The sequence below is a fragment of the Mya arenaria genome, chromosome 3 (genome assembly GCF_026914265.1).
Source record: "Mya arenaria isolate MELC-2E11 chromosome 3, ASM2691426v1".
Taxonomy (NCBI): domain Eukaryota; kingdom Metazoa; phylum Mollusca; class Bivalvia; order Myida; family Myidae; genus Mya; species Mya arenaria.
In genome coordinates, this window is record NC_069124.1 from 58,104,836 (window position 1) to 58,130,528 (window position 25,693).

The 25,693-nt window shown below is 33.4% G+C and overlaps 1 protein-coding gene across 2 annotated transcripts in view; it reads right to left on the reverse strand.

Annotated features, from left to right (window-relative positions):
* Positions 1 to 1,666: 1,666 nt before the first annotated feature.
* LOC128227567 (uncharacterized) overlaps positions 1,667 to 25,693 on the reverse strand; it is a 42,731-nt gene continuing 18,704 nt past the window's right edge. For both annotated transcript variants that reach the window (XM_052938220.1, XM_052938219.1), the window contains exons 6-14: positions 22,885 to 23,029; positions 19,895 to 20,038; positions 19,538 to 19,685; positions 16,033 to 16,139; positions 15,344 to 15,491; positions 11,450 to 12,252; positions 11,050 to 11,195; positions 10,746 to 10,826; positions 1,667 to 10,240 (exon numbers count right to left, since the gene is read on the reverse strand). In XM_052938220.1, the coding sequence (XP_052794180.1) occupies positions 10,178 to 10,240; positions 10,746 to 10,826; positions 11,050 to 11,195; positions 11,450 to 12,252; positions 15,344 to 15,491; positions 16,033 to 16,139; positions 19,538 to 19,685; positions 19,895 to 20,038; positions 22,885 to 23,029 (1,785 nt within the window). In that variant the 3' untranslated portion in view covers positions 1,667 to 10,177. The remainder of the gene's footprint in view (positions 10,241 to 10,745; positions 10,827 to 11,049; positions 11,196 to 11,449; positions 12,253 to 15,343; positions 15,492 to 16,032; positions 16,140 to 19,537; positions 19,686 to 19,894; positions 20,039 to 22,884; positions 23,030 to 25,693) is intronic.

The window sequence follows — 25,693 nt, forward strand, 5'->3', positions numbered from 1 at the left end:
AATAACGTTTACGTTTATTTACATTTCAGTTCACAACACATCTCGTGGGCACTGTCTATGGAAAAATCATAACTGCTCACTGAATCATTTTTTTTAAAAGCTCTATATACAATTAGGAAGAAGTTCCAAGTACTTGCTTCCATGGTATCAGTGGTGAGTTACATAGGGTTAGCCATACCATTTAAAGCTTATATGTCTTTATCTAAGCATGGAACTGAATTAAAAAGAATTATCTGGTTAAAGATAGAATAAGCTAACCAATAGAAAAAGAGTGGGATAGGCTAAGCCTACCTCCAGGAAGACCAGATTGTTTTATATGCTCATTGTAAAACTATTTTTTACTGATTCACCTGTAGTGGGCTGGCAGTGTCAACTAAATAATCTGCACTCTAACTCAAGAAGCTTTTGTTTGATCATCACCAAACATGACGAATATCTCTGCCAAGTTTGATGACCCGCCATGATGCTCAAGTCACTTCAGAGTTTTGGCAATTGAACTGCTTAAATTAAACAAGTTTTATATTGCAGAAGCGTGCAGAGCTTTTGTCTGATCATCACCAGACTTGACTAATTGTGTATGGGCAGAATGACTCTTGAATTGGCAAGAATATCGACAATTTGACTACTGTACAGCTTGTGAATACCATAGACCCTCCATTTTTGTCTATTTTCATTAAACTTGGACAGTAGTTCAAAACTGATGAGACCTCTGTACCTTCTAAAACCAGTCATAGCCGCCCATGCGTGACTGGATTTTTGCCCTTGAAATTGTCAAAAATGATATTATTGAACTTCTGAACACAATAGCGCCTCCATTTCTTATCTGATCTTCACCAAATTTAAACAGTAATTAGATATTGACCTTTTCACAGTTCCTTTAAAAACACAGCCAGATCTGCCAATGCTCGACAGTACCAGTATTATTGGCCTTGAAATTTTCAAAATTGCTATGATTGAGCTTGTGAACAAAAGAGCCTCAGATTGTGTTAGGAGTTAGATGTCCATAAAACCTTGGTTACATTTGGAAAAAAACAGCCAGAACTGCTAATGCATGACTGGATTATGGCACATTAATTTGGCAACATTTCTGTAATCAGTAGAGACTCCATTTTGACATTGCATGTAATGTAACAACTAACAAGACTGTAATGAAGGCGTCCATTAATTAACACAAGTGAACTATAAGTATGTTTCCTATTACCCACATTTACATGCTCTTGATAAAAAAAGACCAAACCAGAAATATTAGTAGAGCAAAGGTCCTCGTTGGCCTCTTGTTGTTTACTGAAGGCACATGCATTGTTGAGATATCTAGAAAAATAAATTAACAGTGCATGTCTGTGTATGTATCCATATGTGAGAGTTTATGTCACAGTTGAAACATTTTAGCAAATGTATTTTTCAAATGTCAAAACTCTGGAGTTAGAAGTGAAATCTGGCCGTTTATCCAACCTCAGTTGAGATATTACAGCCATAAACATTGTAAATAAGGAATGGTAAGTCTGGTAAACATTAGATAACAAATGCTAAGTAAAATCGATGGCAGACAGAAAAACTATGCAAACAACGAACAACATGATCCCTAAAATGTCTGCCATGCTTTGGAGGCAACATAAATGAAATATCCTTCAGGTTATAAATGTGAATAAGAAAGAAAGACACAACATTTTATGAACAATTTATTGCATCACAATGGTATTATGATTTTTTTTAATTATGTGTATTTATCATTCCAACAACACAATATTATATTTAACATTAAATCATAATAATTTCACTTATTAAAATTTATACTTGTCATGTCATCATGCACCTTGACCGACAATCTTGGCAACCACGACACTTCCATTACACTCCATGATATCATGGGAAAATTGACTAACAAAATCTCATTTTAATGAATATGGATGAGGCAGGGGAGACAACTTTTCTTCCAATGAAATCACATGTTAGAATTACATTTCAATGTCTCTGTATTGTCAGTCTCCATAGGGGAGTGGTTAATAAGGCTGTTATAAAATTTGTAGTAATCTGGCGGGCCGAGTTGAAATCCAGCTTTCCCCTAAGTTTTTTTTTCACTGTGTGTGAATATTTCAGTATTTGTACATTGCAGAACAAATAAAATTGCCTCATTAATATTCATAAATTTGAGAGTTTCCTAGCCACGGTACACAAAGAAGCATAGCACAGTAGTGTATTGGGGGCTATCCCATGATTCTTGACTGAAGAAAAGAGTTCTAGCACAGTTGTGTATTTGTTTATTTTATAAAAACCAAGATTGGCTTTAACCTGCAAGAATGTTACTTGACCTAAATCATTAATGGTGAAAATTTATTCATGAAAATTATTCTCATACACCACATCAGTGTTAAAACACAACTAGGGTTCCCTTGTGGTTCTGTCCGGCTAGAAACACCATGATCTGTCAACATGCATACACATGAGGGCATTAACAGCTCTATTATCCCTCATCTGAGAATCATAATGACTTTTAAAAAATAAATAAATGTGTTTCTTTTTGGCAAGACAAATAGCAAAAAGCAAAATTACCAGACTGAATTGGTTGGCAATTCTTAAATCCAGAATTCCAGAATGACAGTTAAAACCACTGATAGAAATTCAGTTCTTACAGGATTAATTTGGCAAAGTAAAACTTTTGTGTGACTGCTTAACATGGTACTTAGATATATTATAGTTTGTGTGAAAAAATGTAATCTTGGGAATATTTGCAAATTAGTTATAACAGTTATAAAAGACTATATAACAATCGTCAAAAAACAATGAACAACCATTGTAAACACATGGGTACGACAATCAACAAAACAATAAACAACCATTGTCAACATATGATTACAACAATCAACAAAATAAATATACAGTGGAACCCTGTTGGCTCACAGGGACCGACAAAAACACCTCGAGCCTCGAAAAATTTGAGCCAAGCGGGAGTGCCTACATTCAGCATAAAGAAATCTGTCGTTTACATCCCTTGACCCAGCGAGGATTTTGAGCAAAGCAGTTTGAGCCAACATGGTTTCGACTGTAGTCATTTCTTATTAAGTAACCAATAGGTAAGTAGTTCTCAGACAGAATTTGTTCTTGGACAGTAAAAGTCCTCAAACAGTACCGGTAGTTGTTCTCGGACAGTAGAAGTCCTCAGACAGTAGAAGTCCTCAGACAGTAGTAGTTCTCAGACAGTAAAGGGTCATTGAAAATTACTTACTGTTGCAAAAAGCATGACTATAGCATCACCCATATGAGAGTCCGCAAATGGAGTCCGATTTTCAAACACTATCAGACAGTGGTTGTTATCGGACAGTAGAAATCCTCAGACAGTAGTTGTTATCGGACAGTAGAAATCCTCAGACAGTAGTAGTTCTCAGACAGTAGAAGTCCTCAGACAGTAGTTGTTATCGGACAGTAGAAATCCTCAGACAGTAGTTGTTATCGGACAGTAGAAATCCTCAGACAGTAGTTGTTATCGGACAGTAGAAATCCTCAGACAGTAGTAGTTCTCAGACAGTAGAAGTCCTCATACAGTAGTTGTTATCGGACAGAGTAGAAGTCCTCAGACAGTAGTTGGTCTCCGACAGAGTCGAAGTCCTCGGACAGTAGTTGTTATCGGACAGTAGAAGTCCCCAGACAGTACCGGTAGTTGTTATCGGACAGTAGAAGTCCTCAGACAGTAGTTGTTATCGGAAGTAGAAGTCCTCTGACAGTAGTTGTTATCGGACAGTAGAATTCCTCGGACAGCAGTTGTTATCGGACAGTAAAAGTCCTCGGACTGTAGTTGTTATCGGACAGTAGAATTCCTCAGACAGTAGTTGTTATCGGACAGTCACAATTTTTGCCACAGTTTAAAAATTACATTTAAAACGAGAACTACTACTATTGAACAAGAATTTGACCTCTTTTGTATACTGGGTACCTCTTTCGTATACATCTTTCGAAACCAGAGAAAACAAAGTAGAATTATTAACTCCATTTCATTTTGTAGTATTTGAAAAGAGGAAAAGCTGAAGTTCATTATAAAGAAAATTATATTCAGATATCTTCAAAAATAAAAAAAATATATATTTAGAAAAAATACTATATGTCCAAGAACCATTCGCTTTACTAGTAAAATATAATTGAAAACAAAGTTGTTACAATATAAATGCTTACAATAAACATGACCTGTACTTATAACAGACAACACAGGGATGGTACAGTTCAGGAATAGACCTGAAATCAGGACGGAGAGATGCTATTTGCTAGGTGTTTTTTTTTGCTGGACATTTGCATATAAAATACCAAGAAGTGCCTTAAAATGGATATTTAAATGGATGCCTATAAAGATGCACTCTTACTCCCAAATAAGATTTATCACAACTAATAGTATTATTTTAATCTTCCAAAAAGGATGAATAAATGTCAAAATCAATGGTTCTTACTGAGTTTAATTTGAAAGAATTTAGTATAAAACACGGTATTTCTACCATATGAAGCTATCGTAGACCACAGTAAATCTTTTAGCATTCACTAATCATTTGATATTTTTTGCGCTTTCTGATATTAGATACACAGAGGTAGTTAGAAGTTTATCAGTCAAAATTAGTGTTTGTTATATTTGTATATGTATTGATTTTGAATAAGAGTGTCACTTTAAAACTGTTTAAACAGGTGTGTACACCCTGTAACTAGCTTGAGACTGAATCGCTCATACTTGAGTTGAATTGTTATGATTGGGATTTTTGATCTTCCTCTCCTGGTACAACATCATACAATACTTTGTAAATATACATTCTATAATTATGTACAATTAGCTCCATTCTGTAGAAGTTAATCACAAATAGTACATCCTTTGGGAATATCCACTTACAAAAATGAAACTTAATGAAAGTAGTTTTTGATGGCAAGACAGTTGATTATATGACTGTATTCATAGATTGATAATGATAAGAAAAAAATGTTATAACATGTAATCCCAGCAGAAAACATAATGCACATGTTCTAACCTACATGGACATGATCATTGGTTCCACATAAATTGGAAAACAAATGTCTGTAAAAAATATATCAAACTGAAACATAATATTTTAACAGGACAAACAACACTTCTATATTTGTGTTAGTATTTCCCATTTGTCAGGGTGTGAGAAGTACACTAGCTGAACAACTGTATGCAAGAAGACATTCCTCAAATGCTCCAGGTTCTGAAAATTGGCACATGATGTAATGAAATATCCCTCTGTATCTCAAATGTACATGATGCGATCATAGACGTAAGATCATAGACATAAGATCATAGACATAAGATCATAGACGTAAGATCATAGACATAAGATCATAGACATAAGATCGTTGTAGACAAAGTTAATATCGTCTGTTACTTTTTCCAAATGTATATAATCTTATGTAATACGACACTTCTGTCATGATAACCAGCACGTCAGGACTGTTTAGTTTATATACGGTAATACAGGTTAACTCATTCTGCACTAATCTACTCTTCAACATTAACATAATCATATGAAGTGTATACCACATTGTTAAAACATCATATGTCAACAAAATCTTGATGTGTATTTCGGATATTTTTCAGCTGGACAATATCAATTTCGCCTTTAACAAAATAATCACAAAACCTGTGCAAATGCGACAACTGTGATTGCAGGATGCCAGTATACATTTAGGTGTATGTATGCACAAAAAAAAATATCCAGCATTTCAATCATGAATGTGTGTTACATTTTTGCAAGTCCCTCTATTTTAACTATAAGTGAAAAAGAACTCCTGTCAGACTGAAAAAATGTCTGAGATATCCATGCATATATTTTTTTAACATGGCATTAATTCCAATGGTATGTCTTCAATGTACAAGATAAGGGATACTTGTTTACATGGTACATCTACACTTCTTTCCCAGGTTTCTAAATTGACATATATTTTCCTCAGTTACTACGGAAACAGATAATGAAGTAAACTAAAAGACCTAGAAAATATGAGTTTCATAGATAATGGGATAAAACAAGATGAACACTATAGCTGCCTTTCAAGAGTCTACACAAATTAAAATCAATTACATTTGTTGTCAAATACAATAAACAACAACAACAACAAATAAGCATCACTAACATATGGTTTGTCTTCCATGAAATATATCTTTGAATATATGAATCGAGTAACTGTTCACAAAAGCAAACATATATATTCTTGGTGTGTTATTGTGAACAACATCAGATATACAGTCATATCTATATTGCTGGATGAGCTGTTCTACAGTAAATCTGTAACCAATCATCATTTGGTTTTCCGAAATTTAAAGCCAATCCTCTTGGTACAAACAAATAGACCAATCAATAACAGATTCAGTATAACATTATTAATATAAAATTCAAATATTGTACAAATATAATGGCAAATTAAGGTTGATGGTGGAACATGTATTTTAGAAATGCTTTTGTTACTAAATTGTCACAGCTATGATAATCTTTCTTTTAAGGTATTACAAGACAATATTTTCTTGTGAGTAACACTTGACTTATCAATTGATTTATTTTTCAGGTTATAACACACTCAAATATACAGATGCAATACACAATACAATGGGCTAAATGTGACCATTCGAACATAGCTACAATGTATTCTATAACATTTTTCAGAATTATCCTCTAAACATATCCTGACATTTTAAATGTATAAGTAATTTTCAATATTTATACAACAAGGTGCAGTGCTGTCTTTCTGTTGCTTAATCCCCATCAAAAAAAAATGTGAAGAGAAAAATTGATCAAAACCTGAAATACATTAGCAAAGAAACACTTAATTTTATTTTAGAATACCTCCAGTAAGAATAATTTGCGTTAATTCGAATTTCCTTCGTTCTGGCAAAATTCGCTGTTGGAAGGGCCCCGAACCTGGCCCCATTCAACTTGAGCACAGAGACAGCCTAGGGTGCATGCTTGATGTACAGAACCAGTCTTATTCTACACTACAAGCCTCGTAAGGCAAAATAATGTGCTTTTTTAAATCTCCAAAAACAATAGAGAAGGTAGGTAGTCATATATTTTTTTTGTTTTATACAGGATAAATCTTTGTTGTAGAAAATGTTTAATACAAAATGGCAAAATTTTAACATGTTCACTCAAATAATGCTAATGCTCATGTTTAAGGCAAATGATGAAAATAAATGCACACTATGGCAAAAAAATGTAGGGTTGTGAGGAAAACAAGAGCTGTCACAGGGACAGCGCGCTGGACTATTACGCTGCTTTTCAGTGTAAAGATTGAAAAGTTTTGGCGAAACATGGATCACTGTAAAATTAGATTAGATTTCAATGCAATACATGATGTATTTGCTGAGATATTAACATGAATGTGGTTACATGCAAAATTTTAACCAGAATTTCTAAGTCCAATAATAAAGGGCCATTATTTGCAGAATTGCTGGGAGTCTGTGTATAAAGTTTCAATGCAATACATGATGTATTCGAATTTCTTTGTCGAATAACACAGGGCCATAATTTGAATTTAATGCAAACAAGAGTTATCTTACTTGGTTATTCAAGTAGGTTGGGTGGTTGAATACTATTGTATAAAGTCTCAATGCAATACACCAAGAAGTTACTGAGATATTAAGCAATGTGTGCTTACATGCAAAACCTTAACCAGAATTTCTAAGTCAAATAATAGGCCCATAATTTGCATTATATCAAAAAAATGTGTTATCTAACTTCATTAATTTAGTAGGTTAGATAGTTGGGAATACATATCTAAAGTTTCAATGCAATACATGATGTATTTACTGAGATAATGACTTAAATGTGCTTGCATGCAAAACCTAAACCAAGGTGTGATGTCGACGCCAACACTTGGGTGAGTAGTATAGTTCTCCTTATTCTTTGAATAGTCGAGCTAAAAATGGGTCGGTGAGGCACGTGGAATAAAAAACATTAAACTTTTTAGGCCTAAAATGATAAATACAAACATGTTTTGTTTTAGTAAGATGGATGGAATGTGGAGCTATACACATCATTTTTTGAAATGTTAATAGTAAATAGTGACTTATATGCTTAGTCAACACACAAGAAATTTACAATCATAAAGTAAAAACAAATTATCATATGTATATATATATTATATAGAGAGAAAACTCTAAACTTTTCAGTCTACTAAACATTTCTTAAATAAACTTCCAAATATGTATAACCAACATTATAAAAGTCATAATCATGATATGAAATAAAACACAGTAAATATATCGTATTCAAAATAGATATTCAAAACAGGCTAGTAACACCAAAATAGTAAAATTTCGAAACGTTAACAATATCAGTAACATATTCATAATGTTGAGCACAGAAACATTTCTAAGATATTAAAGGTAATTTTAAAAATATGTTTTATGACTAAATATTTATTTTGGCACAACAAATTAGCATCATGTTTGAATGATAAAACTTGGCTTGGCTTGGCTTGGCTTAGAGCTTTAATTATGTGGAGTCAATAGCTAAAGCAACATACAGTACACTTTAAAGCTGCACTCTCACAGATATACCATTTTTACAACTTTTTTATTTTTTGTCTTGGAAAGAGCAATTTTTGCATAAATATCTGCAAACCAATGATAAAAGATTGCTGACAAAAGATCAGATTGAAGATTTTCATATTTCCGTTCGAAAATTAATGTTGTATGGCATAAACCGTTACTAACGGTTTAAGAAAATTGCATAAAACATCAATTTTTGAACTGAAATATAAAAATCTGCGATCTATTATTTGTCAGCTGTCTTATATAACTGGTTTCCAGGCAATTTCACAAAATGGCTTGTCCTAAGACAAAAAATAAAAAAGTTGTCAAAAAATGTTCAATCTGTGAGAGTGCAGCTTTAAAACACATGAATGTTTCCCTTGAAAAAAATAATTATCTTTGAATAGAAAATGTTTTACAAGATATGTTATAAATATTGGCTTGATTTCAAAAGAAAAATAACAAAATGATATTTAATCCATTCATGAGATATTGAGCAATATTTTATTGGATTCAATGAGCAATTACACAGCACAAAGTACAAAATGGTTTTTGGATTTACTGTCAGAATATTTGTATACATTGTTACTACAGGTGTTGTTTATTATATGTCCAAGTATAACATGTCCGTCTCATGGACAACAAAAAACATTGAACACATACATAGTAAAATACATTTCCAAATAGTTTTCAACAGTTAGGATGCTGATATCTTTAAATGTGCTTTTATTAATGGAACAGTATAGTGAACAGTAACAGTGAACTTGTAAAGAAGAAAATCAATCAAGTTCCTTTTAATGGAAAATATCACTAAATACAGTGGAAATGCAAGTGTTACTTGACAATACATGTATATAAAAAAATACCCTGTAATCACTTAAATCATAAAATTTGTGACATGTTTTTGTTTAAACTTCTATATCATAATTCAAAACACAAGTTTTCATAATATTATCATGACAATATAGCACTCTAAACAATATGTTTCAGATTTCATGTCGTTTTCCATACATAAGAAATTAACAAAAACACTTTGTAATCACCATATCACACAGCTTCACCATGTGGAATCTAAACAATTTATTTAAAAATCTTACATATTAATATTTAAATTGTCAAGTGACATTTTTTCATAATCCATAAAATCTTCTATCAATGTCATTATAATATGCTTCGTTAACTTTCAATAATAATTGCTGTCTTTTATATCTGTTTTAATGAACACATTTACAAGTCACATAAATAAATACATTTCAGTCAAAGTAGAACACATTTCTATTTAGCTTTCACGTACTTTAGTTATTGTACATGAATTCCTAAAACACAGTTGCTCAATTCTTTTACTACAGAATGCTCAACTTCATGAAAATTATATTCTCACATCAATGTATAATACAGCTTAAAGTATTACCACAGAGATTAACCATGAAAATATATGACTAGTAATGGGATGAAAATCAAAACACATGACCTACTATTAAAAAAATTATAATAACTGACGAGATCTTGTTACAAAAATTTAATTTGTGACAAAAATTTAATTTACAACAATATCATGCAACACCAGACAACTAATGAATCTCCTGACTGGATATGGTAAGATAATACAACCAAATACATGTATTTGCTGCAATGTTTCATTCATGTGCTTTTCCTTTGCTGTTTTCACAGCAGACTCATTTCTTGTTCCAGGTCTTGCAGGAGCTTGGTGTGGGCGTCCACATGGTTCTGCATTAAAAAAAAGATTATTACAGGATCTATAAATAAACCATCAATGATTGGACGATGAGCAGATTTCGAAGACAGAATAATATGACATATTGACCTGTTTGCAGATAGACCAGAAACAGTTGATTAAGTGATGTCATAATATATCATGATGTATCATGTAATAAAACAGTTATTTAAAGTTGTTAAACAATATTATAAACAATTATTAACTTATTAGATGGGAAAAATGTAGTTGATATTGACCGCAAAATCATGACTGACCTCGTCTATCGCCTCGATCAATAATGATTTCTTGGTCAATATGACAGCATATTTCCCAGCTTAAAAGTAAATAATTGTTTATAATATTGTGTAACAACTTTAAATAACATGCATTTGATATCTCTACACAACTGGTTTCTTACCCAGGAAATGGACTCAAGCATAATTCTATAATAAAGATGCTACCTTTTGTCACAATCTTAAAGAAATTATTATTAACTAAACCTTCATCCCTATTTACCTCGGCAGCCATGAGTTTCATCATCAAACTCCTGTGAAGCTCTATTTGACTGATGTCCAGCTCTATGTTGTTCTCACTGCCCTGTGGTAACATAAAACATAGCTTTCCAATCATCATCATCATCATCATCATCATCATCATCATCCATCATCATCATCATCATCATCATCATTATTTACATCATATCACTGTAATTTATTTTTTGAAAAAATGATTTTTTTTTTTAAACAATCATTTGAGCACAAGAAATCCTAATAAATCCAATTTTTGATTCTTAGATCATCATCAATTTAAGTTGTTATACCTGGATGACACCTCGTATATATTCAAGGTTAGATTTCTGGTTGTCGAGCGTTTCCCGTAGCTTGACATGCTTCATGAGCAGCTGGGAGGCAAATCTGCACTTTACGTTCTCGTATTGGCTTGAACCTACGGTTGGGGACTGAACATCTGTGGAAGAAATGTATACAAATGGGCCTTAAAAGATAGCAATCAATTATTTCAAAGAATGATTTATAAAATATTCCATACTGATAAGAACTGAGCGGTTTAAAAAGTAGCAAGTCAAAATTAAAGTTTCTCTTCAAATATAGGGTATTGGTCTTTATGAACTTTTAACTTAAAAAAGAAGAGAAATAAACCAATAAACCATTAATATCATTTGGAAATGTTGAAGCAGTGCTATCAAATACAGGCATCAGTACCTGTACTATTTGCAATGTTAAAGCTGTTCAAACGCACATTCTCCTCTGAATTTGCTTGGTTTGGACTGTCCAAGCTGAAGGAATCCTGCATGTCTGCCCGTCTATGCTCTGACTGGGGGTCAGAAAAGTTTGAACACGCACTATCACTCAAATGACTATCTAAGCTCCCCATAGACACTTCACTTCCCCCTTTATATTTAGCCAGGCTGTTCTCTTCCTTTTTCAGAAGGTTTTTTAAAAGCGGTAAGGATTTCACTTTTTCTAGAGTATTGTTTTCTGTGGTATTCATTTGATTAATAGAGTTTTGAGTTGCTGCTACTGGTAAGCCCAGACTTAACAAATCCCTCAGTGACATAGAAGGCACTTCCCTTAGATATCTAGAAGGCACATCCCTCCTGCTAACAGGGGCATCCGTGTCACAGACACTCTTTGATATGAGCTTGTTATATTTTTTAGTAACATTTTCATCTGAACCTAAGCACTCGAAAGCTCGTTTCTCCACCCCTGCAGAGATGTTTGAGCAACTATCTAAAGAACTACTTTCAAAGTCATCCCAAATCTGCTTGGCCCTAAGCTCGTAAACCTCACACAGTGGTTTCCCAAGTGGCATGTGGACTTTGCACAATACATCAGTGTTCCTGGGATCACCACCACATGTACACTCCTTCCCATACACTTCCGTCTGATCAGACCCAGCTTCAGAATGGTTGTCTGTTTCACTGTCCCCAGACTGGTTTTCCATTAAAAAATGGTCTGTCACTTTTTTTTTCTGCTGCTCCAACAAAAATATCCCCTCCTCTTCTCTGAAAAGAAGCAAACAACACAAGATAAATGATAAAGGAACATTTGTTATAAAATAAAAAAACAATCTCAAACAGCATTTTTTTCAAGCGGTTTAATGATCTTGTTGTCTTTATGAATTAGCAAATTTAGCACAGTTGCCAAAGATGTCTTTTTTTAGGGCATTTATTTGCATACCAGTTGAATGTTTTGTTGCTATGGGAGGAAAAGTCAAGTATATCACAGTACTGCGGTATATTACTCAAGTGTTGTTTATAACAGTTACTAAGGAATCAGTTATGAAAGACAGCTTTATAAGCAAAATGCCAACAGCATTCATTAAGTGCCTTTTACCCGAGGTCAAAATATTCTCCCAAACTGTTGGCAAAGTAAATGTGTTTGGCATATCGACCTTAAAATAATTGCTACATAATTTATTATATAATCTCTAAAGATTAAAAGAAGAAAAATATATGCATTTCCATTAAAAATGATGCATGATTAGGTTATTTTTTACATTACAAGAGCTGTTGTAAGACAGCGCTGAAGACTACACCACTTTGACTTAGAAGTGAATACAATAACAATGTAATATGTGCCTGTCAAAAGCAATAAAAAAAATAAATTAAAAAGTGAATAAGAATCGCGATGTGACAAAACTGGGTATTTAATGAATGGCAGAAGAGATTCAGTTTCAACTGCTTTCTTCTATTTTTTGTAGCAGTGACCTTGATCCTAGGGGTCCCAAACACAATCCGATCGAAGTCCTCCATAAACACTTCCTACATATCAAGTTTGGTCACAGTATGTCAACCATAACTAAAGTTATTCAGTACCAAACAGTAATCTATTCTTAGTAACAGTGACCTTGACCCTTGGGGGCCAAAAGGCAATCCAATGAAAGCTCCGCATAAACTTGTACTATATACCAAGTTTGGTCGCACTATGTCAGCCACTACTTGAGTTATTCAGTACTAACCGTATTTCTACTTTTAACAACAGTGACCTTGACCTAGACCATAACTCTCGGGCCCAAAATACAATCTCAGGAAAGGTCTCTATAAACTCTTCCTATATACCAAGTTTGGTCACAATATGTAGACCCTTACTTATTATTATACAAGTTATTCAATACCAACCATTTTTCTATTAATAGTAACTATGACCTTGACCTTGATCATAGGGGCCTCAAACGCATTCCCATGAAAGGTCTCCATAAACTCTTCATATTACCAAGTTTGATCACTTTATGTCAAACCTAGCTAAAATTATTCGATACATAAGGTGACTGCCCTCCCACCAGCCCGCCCGAACAATGACGCAAGTCATTCTAATAAATTGTTTTTCCTTTATGAAAACCTGGTTAAGAATATAAAAATGTGCCTGTCAAAAGAAATTTAAAGAAAAGAAATAATAATAAAAAAAATCAATCAAGGGCCATAATTTGTATTTGGGGTGCTTAAAATGGAGTTATGTGACCTTATTGTAAGATGGTCATCATTAATTGTGCGAAGTATTAACTGCATTGAATGAAGGGTATAGGAGTTTGTTTTTATTAAAATCCCAACTTGCCTTATAACCTGCCCTCAAACTTTAACCTAAGTTTCTAAGTCATTCAGGGGCCATTACTTGTATTAAGGATAATATGGAGCTATGTAACCTCGTTGTGTAATGGTCCTGAACAACTGTGTGAAGTATTAAGTCCATTCAATGAAGGTTATAGAAGTTATTAATAAATATCACAACCTGCCCAAAAACTTTAACCAAAGTTCCATAGTCAATCAGGGGCCATAATTTGTATAAAGGATAATATGGAGTTATCTAACCTCATTATGTGATAGCCCTGTGTGAAGTATTAAGTGAAATAATTGAAGGGTATTGAAGTTATAAGTGAAAATCTCAACTTGCCCTAAAACTTTAACCTAAGTTCCATAGTCATTCAGGAGCCATAATTTGTATAAAGGAAAATATGGAGTTATCTAACCTCATTATATGAAGGCCCTGAACAACTGTGTGAAGTATAAAGTGGATGAATGAGGGGAATTGAAGTTAAAGAGTGAAAAATTGAAAATCCCAACTAGCCCTAAAACTTTTACCGGACACCGATGCCGACCCCGACACTGGGGCGAGTAGTAAAGCCCTCCTTATTCTTCGAATAGTCGAGCTAAAAATGCAAATTTGAAAAGAATAACAGAAAAAAAAATACTTTGCTTAAAATATTATACCTATACAAACACAGTGCTACATTATAATTAATATACGATACACTAAGAGCTTGACCTCCTGACCTTGAACAAATAATTTAGGTCATGTTCTATAAATGGTCAATTTTTCACATGATTTCAGCATAATATAAAAGGAATTTTAGTGACACATGTCTCAAACTGGGCTTTCCAATTGTTCCAAGGATAACTTTGGTTGCTTAAATGCAGATAAATGGAATAGATCAAACAATATCAAACATGTTTGTTTTTAACTATCTCTACAGCAGAAGTTGACAGAGTGCACATGGAATTCTGGCTAAATGGTTAAGCATTTTCATTTCAGACAAAGAAGAATAATATTCTGCTTATTTTTATTTCAATAATTTTTTATTAGTGCATCAATTTTTTAGATTTTCATATTTAAAGAAAGCTATTGAAATTTGCATCTTAAATATTAAATCAGATATCTATAATTTTATTAACCATCACAAATAAACGTTTTTTCCCTTATATATTAGCTAATGTGTCTTGATTTCAATTTCTCACAACATTCAAATATGTAGGTTTTAAGAAATATATTTTTATAAATAGGAATTAACCAGCTTTTAATCAATATATTGAATAATTTTAAGAAAAAAATGTCACTGCTTGATGGATCGGAGGTCAACACATGTTTATTGAACCTTTTAATGAGATCGTTGGGCATAATTGAATACTAGTGAAAAAGTGGTATTGAAAAATTCATCTTTTATGTTAAAGAGAATGAAGAAACAAAATTACTAATAATGAGTGCCAAAATTTAATGTCATATCTTTTAAAACTGTAAGGATGGGACAAGGAATGTTAAATAATAAGGCAAACAGTGATGACATTGACCAGGTTCAAATAAAAGAAAAGTAAATTAACTCACGTAAGAACCCTGTTGATGCTCATAATGCCTTTGGGTTTCTTTGTCCACTTGTCGAGGACGATGATGGACTGAGATCTGATGTAGAGTGGGGTGTTCATCACATTCTTCATGCGGAATACCGTAGATGCAATCTCACCATCCTTCATGACTGAAAAATTGTGTTTTTGTAGAAACTGAGTGTTGAAGCATTTGCCAGTCACTGAGTGTGAACTCCACTATGAGTTTCCTGCTAATTGACATGAGTTATCAGCCAACATCCAAGAAGTGGAAAGCTACTGTCAGCAATTGGCCTAAACAAAAAGTATCAAAGATACAGGGCAGGGAGCCCTAGTGACTTCTGGATTATACTGAAATAATCATCCAAGTGATTTGGGAGTGCCACTTTTTGAAGAAATAAAAAAATCGTCATAACTGAGAATGCAAAAACTGTGTGTTGATATCTTAAGCATTGAATCTGACTGCTCAGCAAAATACAAAAAGACTTCTATGTCATTGTGAAGTGGCATTGCAATTATGAGAATTCAACAACTGACAAGCACAATTGGCAAAAATCCTCAATAAGACTACTTAGACTTGTTTAAAATGGTTTTGACATTTAGACGGATGGTCCCTAATGACCAACCCCCAAAGACCAACTTTATGATAAGTATTAAATTAGTTATAACTCCAGTTGTCTTAGTTATACTCACTAATTTGATGACTGAGGGCAACAGATTCCAGATCTGAGTCGTCTATGAAGGCAAATGGCATCTTTCCAACCACCTCACTCGGCATGAACCCGCTGTACAAGGCGGACCTGTGAACAAATATGACGCCCACTTATTTGTGGTATCATTTCAAATGTTATTACTTCAAAATCATGCAATATGACATATTATTAGTGTTTGTCTGTGTGTCCGCGTTTACAGCATGGTCAGATGAGTTCTGGATTAATCATTCAAAAGACAGACTTGAAGTGATATTGTATTTAAAACCAATACATCTGCATGTATAACAAACATAAATTTTTTACTTACTAAATAATGCATTCATGGAAAAAAATAATTTTGATACTGATAACAAGATTGTAACCTTGTATTTAACAGCTGAAAACCCACAAACATTAAATGACTGGTTGGTGCTAAAGGATTTACAGTGATCAACAATCTTTTCGATATTTATTCATACTTTCCAGTAAATTAAAACAATTGTATAACTGTGGCATACATGTGAACCTTTTTCTATGACAGAGAGGTAGATTTAGGTCTCAAAAGCGGTAGTTTGGGTTCAAAAGCGGTAGAATTTCTAATTTCTTTATTTTTCAGTCAAAAACAAAAATGGATACAATGTAAATAAAAACTTGATATTTGTAACTATTTTTAGATTTTCGGAAAATACGCATTAAATACGTCATGGTTAAGAGACTTGTCAAATGTCAGTGTTTTGCTAAGAAACAGAAATAATATTAACTCTGACTTGTAAAAACAAGTTTATATTCAGAAGAGCTGCAAAAAAATCAAATCAGACTGCCAAAACAGGTCGGAGTGTAAGTGCAGACGACTTCAGAATTGTGTATGTCAATTTTCCAGCCAAAATGTCGTAAAATTTTATACACTGTAGATAATTAATAACACGTTGGAAATGTTTTCTTTGATGTTTTGACAGTTTTAAATGTCTTTGATATTTAAAAAATGCTGATTAGTAGGATGCCAATTAACAAAGATTGGTAACTAAGCAACGATCTCGGTCGAAGTGTGAATTAAGTGATTTGACAAGTGGTTTATTGCACCATGTTCCATAAAGGGACAAATTAATATGGTATTTTAGCATGGTTGAAAGAATTTTGAGGTTTTTAAAAGAAAATTTAAGGCCAATTTGATATAATTTTGAGGTCTTTAAAAAGAGCTTTAAATATAGGTAGATTTCGACAGCAAAGCGGTAGGGCGTTAGAAGGGTCTCAAAAGCGGTATATTTTACCTACCGCCCGTGGAGTTCACATGTATGACTGTGGTACATCTTATTTGGGAGTAAGAGTGCACCTTTAAGCAGCTCATCAAAATTGATTATATTATTGTCCACATATATACAAGATTTACAATATTGAACAGGAGTGGACAGTATTGAAGGTTTGATCAACATATTGATGACATCAGAAAGCACTTATATTTATTGACAAGTTGTCAATACTATTATGATAGATATCTACTAAAATAGAATGTTTGTCTGAGTAGGAATGAGTCAAAATATTTAATAAAACTAGAAATGTGTCCATAGGACACGGATGCCCCCACTTCGATTTTTTGTCACAGAAAATAAGCCATAATGATTATTCAGGATAATCTGCACATATAGGATAAGTTGAGTTGAGTTGAGCATCGCAAGACTGTATAGGTTATATGGCGCCATTCAGGCAGGAAAAAACTTGTTGGATCCACATTGGACACATACTTTTCAAGAATTAGATTGGAAACATATATTTTTGAAGTATTTTTGGCAAAAAAGGGCCGTAACTCCTAAATGACTAAAGCGATTTCCATGACTATCGAACTTGATCAAGATATTATGGTCACAAACATGTGTTTAAAGTTTGGTGAGGATTGGACAAACAGTTTTCAAGAATTAGATTGGAAACATATATTTTTGAAGTATTTTTGGCAAAAAAGGGCCGTAACTCCTAAATGACTAAAGCGATTTCCATGACTATCAAACTTGATCAAGATATTATGGTCACAAACATGTGTTTAAAGTTTGGTGAGGATTGGACAAACGGTTTTCAAGAATTAGATCGGAAACAATCTTCGGGACGTACGTACGTACGTACAGACAGACAGACGTACGTACGGACAAGGGCAACCCTATATGCCGCCACTTTGTGGGGGCATAATGATCCAGCATTAGGTGACAAATAAATTATTGACAATTTTACTGATTCAATATTGTCGAATTTATTGATTGTGAATGGGATATTTAAGAATAAGAATTTTGCTTATTTCTCATTTATTAATGTCAACCTGAGTTATTGCTGATTTCAATGTTTTTATTTACATATTTAATGGTATTCTATTCATATGCATTTCTATGTCTTAATGTTTGTGTGTTATAATACTTGTCATCACAAAGAAAGTGTCTGAAAATTTTAGGACAGCGATATACTTTCTGACTCAAAGCAATAAAGCAAGTTTTAACATTAAAACAAAGAAGATTGAGGACAACATTTAAATTCTTCTTCAATATGTTAATAATTTGCTTGAATTCCAAAGGAATTCATACAAAGGAAACAGTAGCATTCATCTGCTACCAACATGTAGGTTGAAATTAATTCCCAAGTTAAATGAAAACTAATAATTTAGAACTATCAAAATATTGTTTAGGTTTTATAGAAGTTCTCCTATTTCACCTAGCTAGTACAATCAAACTAACCACCAAAAGTGGATATTTACACTTCACTTCTTATTGACACAAAATGGAAATTCAAATATAATGACTTTGAAACTGATTTTGAGAATAGAAGCAATCAGTATGTCTATGGCTTCTGAAATGGAAATAGAGATCTACCTTTCCATCTCTATAATCATGTTTATTTCCAAGTGTTATGTTGTTTAAACTGAAAAACTTCCAATATCGGAAATTTCTGGTGTCAAGTTTTTATGCGCTGCTCTTCCTATTCCATGTGAAGGGAATAATTACTGCATATGTCAACAGTTTTGCAATAAAAATAGTGTTTTCAATGTCAAATGACTTCCTTCTTAGACCACATGTATAAGTCTAGTTTTTATGACCGATTACTGTAAAGTCCTATTAAACGTGCCTGCCCTAAAAAAAACTGCTGGGAATCTTTTTGTAGAACTATTTTTAAATTCTTCAACACAAATCAAAATTAACTTCAAATAATTGTAGCTTTTATTTTCCCATTAAAACAAATCAAATGAGACATTTATCATTTGCACCTCTCAGTTTTACCTATGTATTATGTTAACATATGATGACAACAGCCTGGGCAGGTGCTCTATTATAACGGCGCCAAAGGGATGCTTTCCATCTAAACAATTTTCCATTTTTTTGGCTTTAGAGTTAAGATAAGCCTTCTTAGTGTCACATCAGCAAAACGACCCACAAGAAGACCCCCAGCACATCTATTTAGGCAAGCATATTTAACAGAATATTTACAGTATGTTAGATTTCATGAAAGGATGCAATACTAGTTCTGTACATTACCTGTTATCCTGGGCAACAATTTTGCTGTCCATATCATGCATGGTGGCCCACTCATCATTGCGGGTAAACTCGGCGATCTTCGTTTCAACCTCACAAACGAGTTCTTGCTTCAAAGGCTTCACCACTGTTATCAGCCATAATTCGTTTTCTGTAGAAGAGAAATATTCAGGAAATTTATAGGATTTTTTTTGGATGACATTTATTTTCTTGAATAGAATTTCTCTCTGAAGAGTCTTTTAGCTTTGGAACAAGTCAACATTGTTTGACAAGTTGTACCAAACCAGTCTGTTGGCAAGAATATTGATACATTATCAGTTTATAATTGACTTAGAATATTAGTATAACTAAATATTATACCTGTGTTGAGGTAGGAATGTTGTTCACAGTGTGTGTGAGCCATCATGGTCTCGTACTCCGGGGCACCTTCTAGGCGTTGTTTCTTCTTTAACGACTGCAGGAAGCGTACAAAGAAGCAGTTACCTTCCCCTTCTAGCTGCTCCACTGGAAATGGGACAAAAAAATGTTTCAAATGAATGTTTCAGGTATAAACATGGTATGACTTGACATCTACTTCAAAAAACTTTTTAATGACACAAAGCCTATGTTTTTAAGGAAAATACACAAACAAATTTCTGGTTGAAGAGTTTACTAGCTGAACTTTTACCAATATAAAAGTATCTTTCATGTGTATGAGGGGCGATCAAAATATTCAATGGAAGGGCATTTGTGGAAGTTGGTAATGAGGCTTGCCAGGTTGCCAGACATGCAGTAAGTCAGAATGTTGTATTCTCAACCTGCCGCGCATACACATGTATGTTACTTTTTCTTGTAGAACTGTAACAATAATCTGAGAACAACGTCATGACATGCAGTTAATTGACATCAACGTCAAATAGTTCTTCAGAAATGTAGCTGTTTTAAGATTTAAAATAATTATGTAATATTTAGTATATACCTGCTTATTTATTAAAAGTTCTTCAGTTTTAACTGGATGTCATAATATATCAAAATTATTCTGAGATGGCATGCTGTGGCATGTGAGTCATATTTATCACGATCATGGGAAGTCAGAGATTTCCACGCCAAGTAAAAATACAGAAATTACTGTGAATTAATGCAAGAATGTATTTTCTTGGCAAGTACTGAACAAAAAAAAAGACATTTATATCATAGATCACTAAAAAATTAAAACCAAGCAATTTTTCTTGTAAGAGTGAATTACTGTGAGAGCGAAATCTGAAACACACATATGCATTCAAAGAAGTTGACATAAATCGGTTAAGTTTATTTTCCATTAAAATGTATCAGTCAGTGAAATTGGGTATCTTTTTTATTTCAAAGCAAAAATCAAGGTCAATGGAAAAAACATCTTCATGGAAAACTACCATGCCTCGATATCATGAACTGCTCAAATCCTTTCACTATCTCAAGGTCAACAGAATTTTCCACATACAGCAAAGTATGATTCATAACGAGTTCTTTCTAATGTCAATGTCCCTCAGGAGTTGTTGAAGGGATTTAAAACCAAAGGCATGGTAACAAAAAGTAATACTCCCTTAAAACCTGTGTCAATTCATCTCTGATACAGAGGGACACACCCAAGGGCTTTTTCAAAAGACCCTAGACAGATTTTGGAAGAAATTGCAGGCCTTTTTTGTCAGTTTTGGATACTGAGTGCTTGCAAAAATTGAGAGTTACATGTTACACATGTGATAATTGGAAATATTGGGAATAAAAATATTGGGAATAATTCATTTTGGGCAACATTTCTTTGAGAAATTAGTGTATATAACCTTGAATGTCACCCAAAGGTGCTGTTAAATCCATTTATATTTGTAAATGAACAAATGTTCTCAATGAAGTGTTTCAAAAATCCCTTAAATTAATCTCAATGTATTTTCTACGGTGTAAAATGCAAATTCCGAGCCAATCTATTATATACAGTGGAAACTCTCTAAACCGGACAAGGTCCGGACTGGGCAAAATTTCCGGTTTAGTGAGGATTCCGGTTTAGTGAGGATTTGATGTACGGAGTAAGTCTCAAAATATTAACTGAGTTAACCTAAAGGGAAGTTGACGTTTAGACGGAGGTTGAGACATGATTAAAGCACATACAAAAGTGATAAACATAATTAAACATTTCTGCAATTTTATAATCATCTTTTTTTCCAAGTCTTAAAATAAAACAACTCGCGTAATTTAATGCTTGTTAAGTATGTTTGATAGTTTAATTAACGCACCGCTCGTATTTGATTCAATCATAGAAGTCTTTAGATAAAACAACCCTCCAAAATGATCACTTAATAACCGTTTCTAATTCTTTATTTTTTGCAACACACAAATTAATGTTTCAATCAATTTTCTTTTCACAAGTTTGATTATCGCGCGGCAGTCAATCCACAGCGCAATCATCATTATCGATTATCGAGTTAACACAACATCACAGGTGCAATATTTAACGACGCACCGGCTGTCAAAACAAAGTGACCAAGTGACTTGCGAATTTCTAATACACAACATCATTTTGACATGTTTGAACAAATATACGTCCGGTTTTGTGAGGTAAAATTACGTTGACAAGTAACAAATTTTCTCGATTTTTTGTCCGGTATCCGGAATTCCGAGGTTCCGGTTTTGTAGGGATTATTTTACATTGAAAATAGAAGGGGAAAACCGGGACTCTGAAAAAAGTCCGGTATCCCGAGGATTCCGGTTTTGTGGAGATCCGGTTTAGTGAGTTTCCACTGTACAACCAGGGCTTTTTCTGCCCATTTTGGGAAAAAGACCCTAGACATTTGGGTAAATTTGCTTCAAGAATATGCCTACATTAGGAAATTTTACAGTTAAAATAACAAGCTTTTTAGTCTCCTACGAATGAGTAAAATATTAAATATTAGTTTCTATTTCCTTTCAAAAGACCTAAAATGGTTGAAGTATCAATCCTTAGGGTGTAAATATCTATTGCAATAAATCATGACAGATAATAATTCATACTGATTTCAGAAAGTGATGAAAATCAATGATTTCTGAATTCAATTATCCCCAAAACTTAAAATCACATAATTTATTAATAGGATGTTGAATGAACCAGTACAGGTAAAAATACCTTGAAAAAAAAATCGTACTTATGATTGGGATTTTTTTTTGAAGATTGGGAAAATACCATATATTTTGCTTTGAATGGGTCCGATTGTCAAACCCGTGGGTACTATAAAAAGCCCTGACAACTGTACCAAATCAAACTCTCTATCTGACTTCAGAATCAACCCTTAACCTTAGAACCCCTGATGTATAATATAAGGGTTAAAATTATGAAGAACATTTAAGAAAAGGAAAACATAACTTACAATACTCTGGTAAGGTATTTTCACCGTCTGACTTAAACATAGCCGTAAAGACAGGCGATTTTGGGCCATTTACAAACTGGCCCATCAAAACTTCTACATCCTCGGGGTGAACAAACTTGTCAATATGAAACCCAATCATGTCTGTCTGAAATAAACCAGAAAAATGGAATAAGTTGAAAGTTTACGACAATTATTGATGTTTTATCAAATGTTAAATTCTGTTTATAATAATATACCAAAACACCAAGACATGTTGCCAAGGCCAACAACATTAAAGTTTTTTTGTTGTTTCATTACCCAACTTCAAAAATTACATGACTGTTTTAGCCTTTCCATTGCTCATATTTAAAAAAAAATCAATATGGGATTAAGAAGAGAAAAGATGTAAAGAAATTACAACAAAAACAAACAAGAGGCCCACAATGGCATATGATCTACTGGCATGACTTTTTGGTATTTTTTATCAAAAGTAATAGGCAGTATACTGAACCCACAATGTTTCCCTAATGGCAAAGGGAGATAATCAATACAAGAAAACACAACTCTTATACAAGTTGCCTCCCCTAGAGAATACATTTGTTATGCCACAGCATTTCAAGGGACATAATTCAGTCAGGTATGGGCAGATCATGCTGGTTTAAATACGGAACCTAGCTCTTATGGATACCTAGCTCCTGTACAAGTTTGATTGAGAAACAAAACTGAAGTCTGTACATGTTCACAAGCAATTGTTTATAAACAGGCGCACGGACGACAAACACCACCTGAGGGCAGGAAATTTGGCCAGTAGAGTTAACAAGAGCTGTCGTAAGACAGCGCGCGCAACTTCGCCGCTTTGACTAAGAAGTGAATATAATAACAATGTAATATTACCACGTTTGGTCTATTTATGTCAAACCTAACTAAAATTATTCAATACATAAGGTGACTTTGATGCTGCCCTCCCACCACCCGAACAATGACACAAGTCATTCAAATAACTTGATTTTCCATTATGAAAATGTGGTAAAGAATATATAAATATGCCTTTCAAAAGAAATTAAAATAAAATTTAAAAAAAAATCAAAAAAATCAAGGGCCATATAGTATAGCCCTCCTAGTTTTCCCTTGGTAAAAATATGGTTAAGAATGTAAAAATGTCAAAAGAAATTATAAAAAAAAAAAAAAAATATTCAAGGGACATAATTTGTATTTAGGGTTAAAATGGAGTTATGTTTCTTGTTGTAAGATGGTCGTAAATAATTTTGAATTTTATTAAGTGCATTGAATTAAAGGTATAGAAGTTCTTTTTATTAAAATCCCAACTTGCCATTAACTTTTACTTGCCTAAAACTTTAAACGAAGTCAATCAGGGGCCATAACTTGTATTAAGGATATGGAGTTATGTAACCTCATTGGGTGATGGTCTTGAACACTTGTGTGAAGTATTAAGTCAATTGAATGAAGGGTAAAGAAGTTATTAAATAAATATCCCAACCTGCCCTAAAACTTTAACCTAAGTTTCATAGTCAATCAGGGGCCATAATTTGTATAAAAGATAATATGGAGTTATCTAACCTCATTATGTGATGGCTCTGAACAACTGTGTGAAGTATTAAGTCAATTGAATGAATGGTATTAGAGTTTTAAGTGAAAATCCCAACTTGCCCTAAAACTTTAACCTGCCCTAAAACTTTAAACGAAGTCAATCAGGGGCCATAACTTGTATTAAAAATAATATGGAGTTATGTAACCTTATTGTGTGATGGTCTTGAACAACGGTGTGAAGTATAAAGTCAATTGAACAAAGGGTATAGAAGTTATTAATAAAACCTAACCTGCCCTTAAACTTTAACCTAAGTTCCATAGTCAATCAGGGGCCATAATTTGTGTAAAAGATAATATGGAGTTATCTAACCTCATTATGTGATGGCTCTGAACAACTGTGTGAAGTATTAAGTCAATTGAATGAATGGTATTGGAGTTTTAAGTGAAAATCCCAACTTGCCCTAAAACTTTAACCTGCCCTAAAACTTTAACCAAAGTCAATCAGGGGCCATAACTTGTATTAAAAATAATATGGAGTTATGTAACCTTATTGTGTGATGGTCCTGAACAACTGTGTGAAGTATTAAGTCAATTGAACAAAGGGTATAGAAGTTATTAATAAAACCTAACCTGCCCTTAAACTTTAACCTAAGTTCCATAGTCAATCAGGGGCCATAATCTGTGTAAAGAATAATATGGAGTTATCTAACCTCATCATGTGATGGCCCTGAACAACTGTGTGAAGTATTAAGTCAATTGAATGAAGGGTATTGGACTTATAAGTGAAAATCCCAACTTGCCCTAAATCTTTAACCGGACGCCGACGCTGACGCTGGGGCGAGTAGTATAGCCCACCTATTCTTCGAATAATCAAGCTAAAAATCAACTACACTCAAATAATTCAGATTGTTTTCCTAAGATTGTAAGTTTTCACTTGGCAACAATGATAATTTGATAATTTCAAAGGCCATAAATTAGTAATGCATGCGCGTATCAGGCTGGTTTAACCAGCTCACATGGATATTTAGCTACTGTATAAGTTTGATGAAGATACATTCAACACTGAACATTTTATCACATTCACAAGCATGAGTTACGGATGCAAATACAAAAAGATGAACAATGGACACCATGCCAAGGCATAAGCTCTTCTGGACTTTGGCTTTTAGACCTAAAAACCTACCTACCTACACCGAAAAATGAGGGTAGGTAAATGCCATACAAGTTATATATTAATTGTGGTCAAACCGTGCAATTGTTTTCCATCTGAGAAGAAAACAAC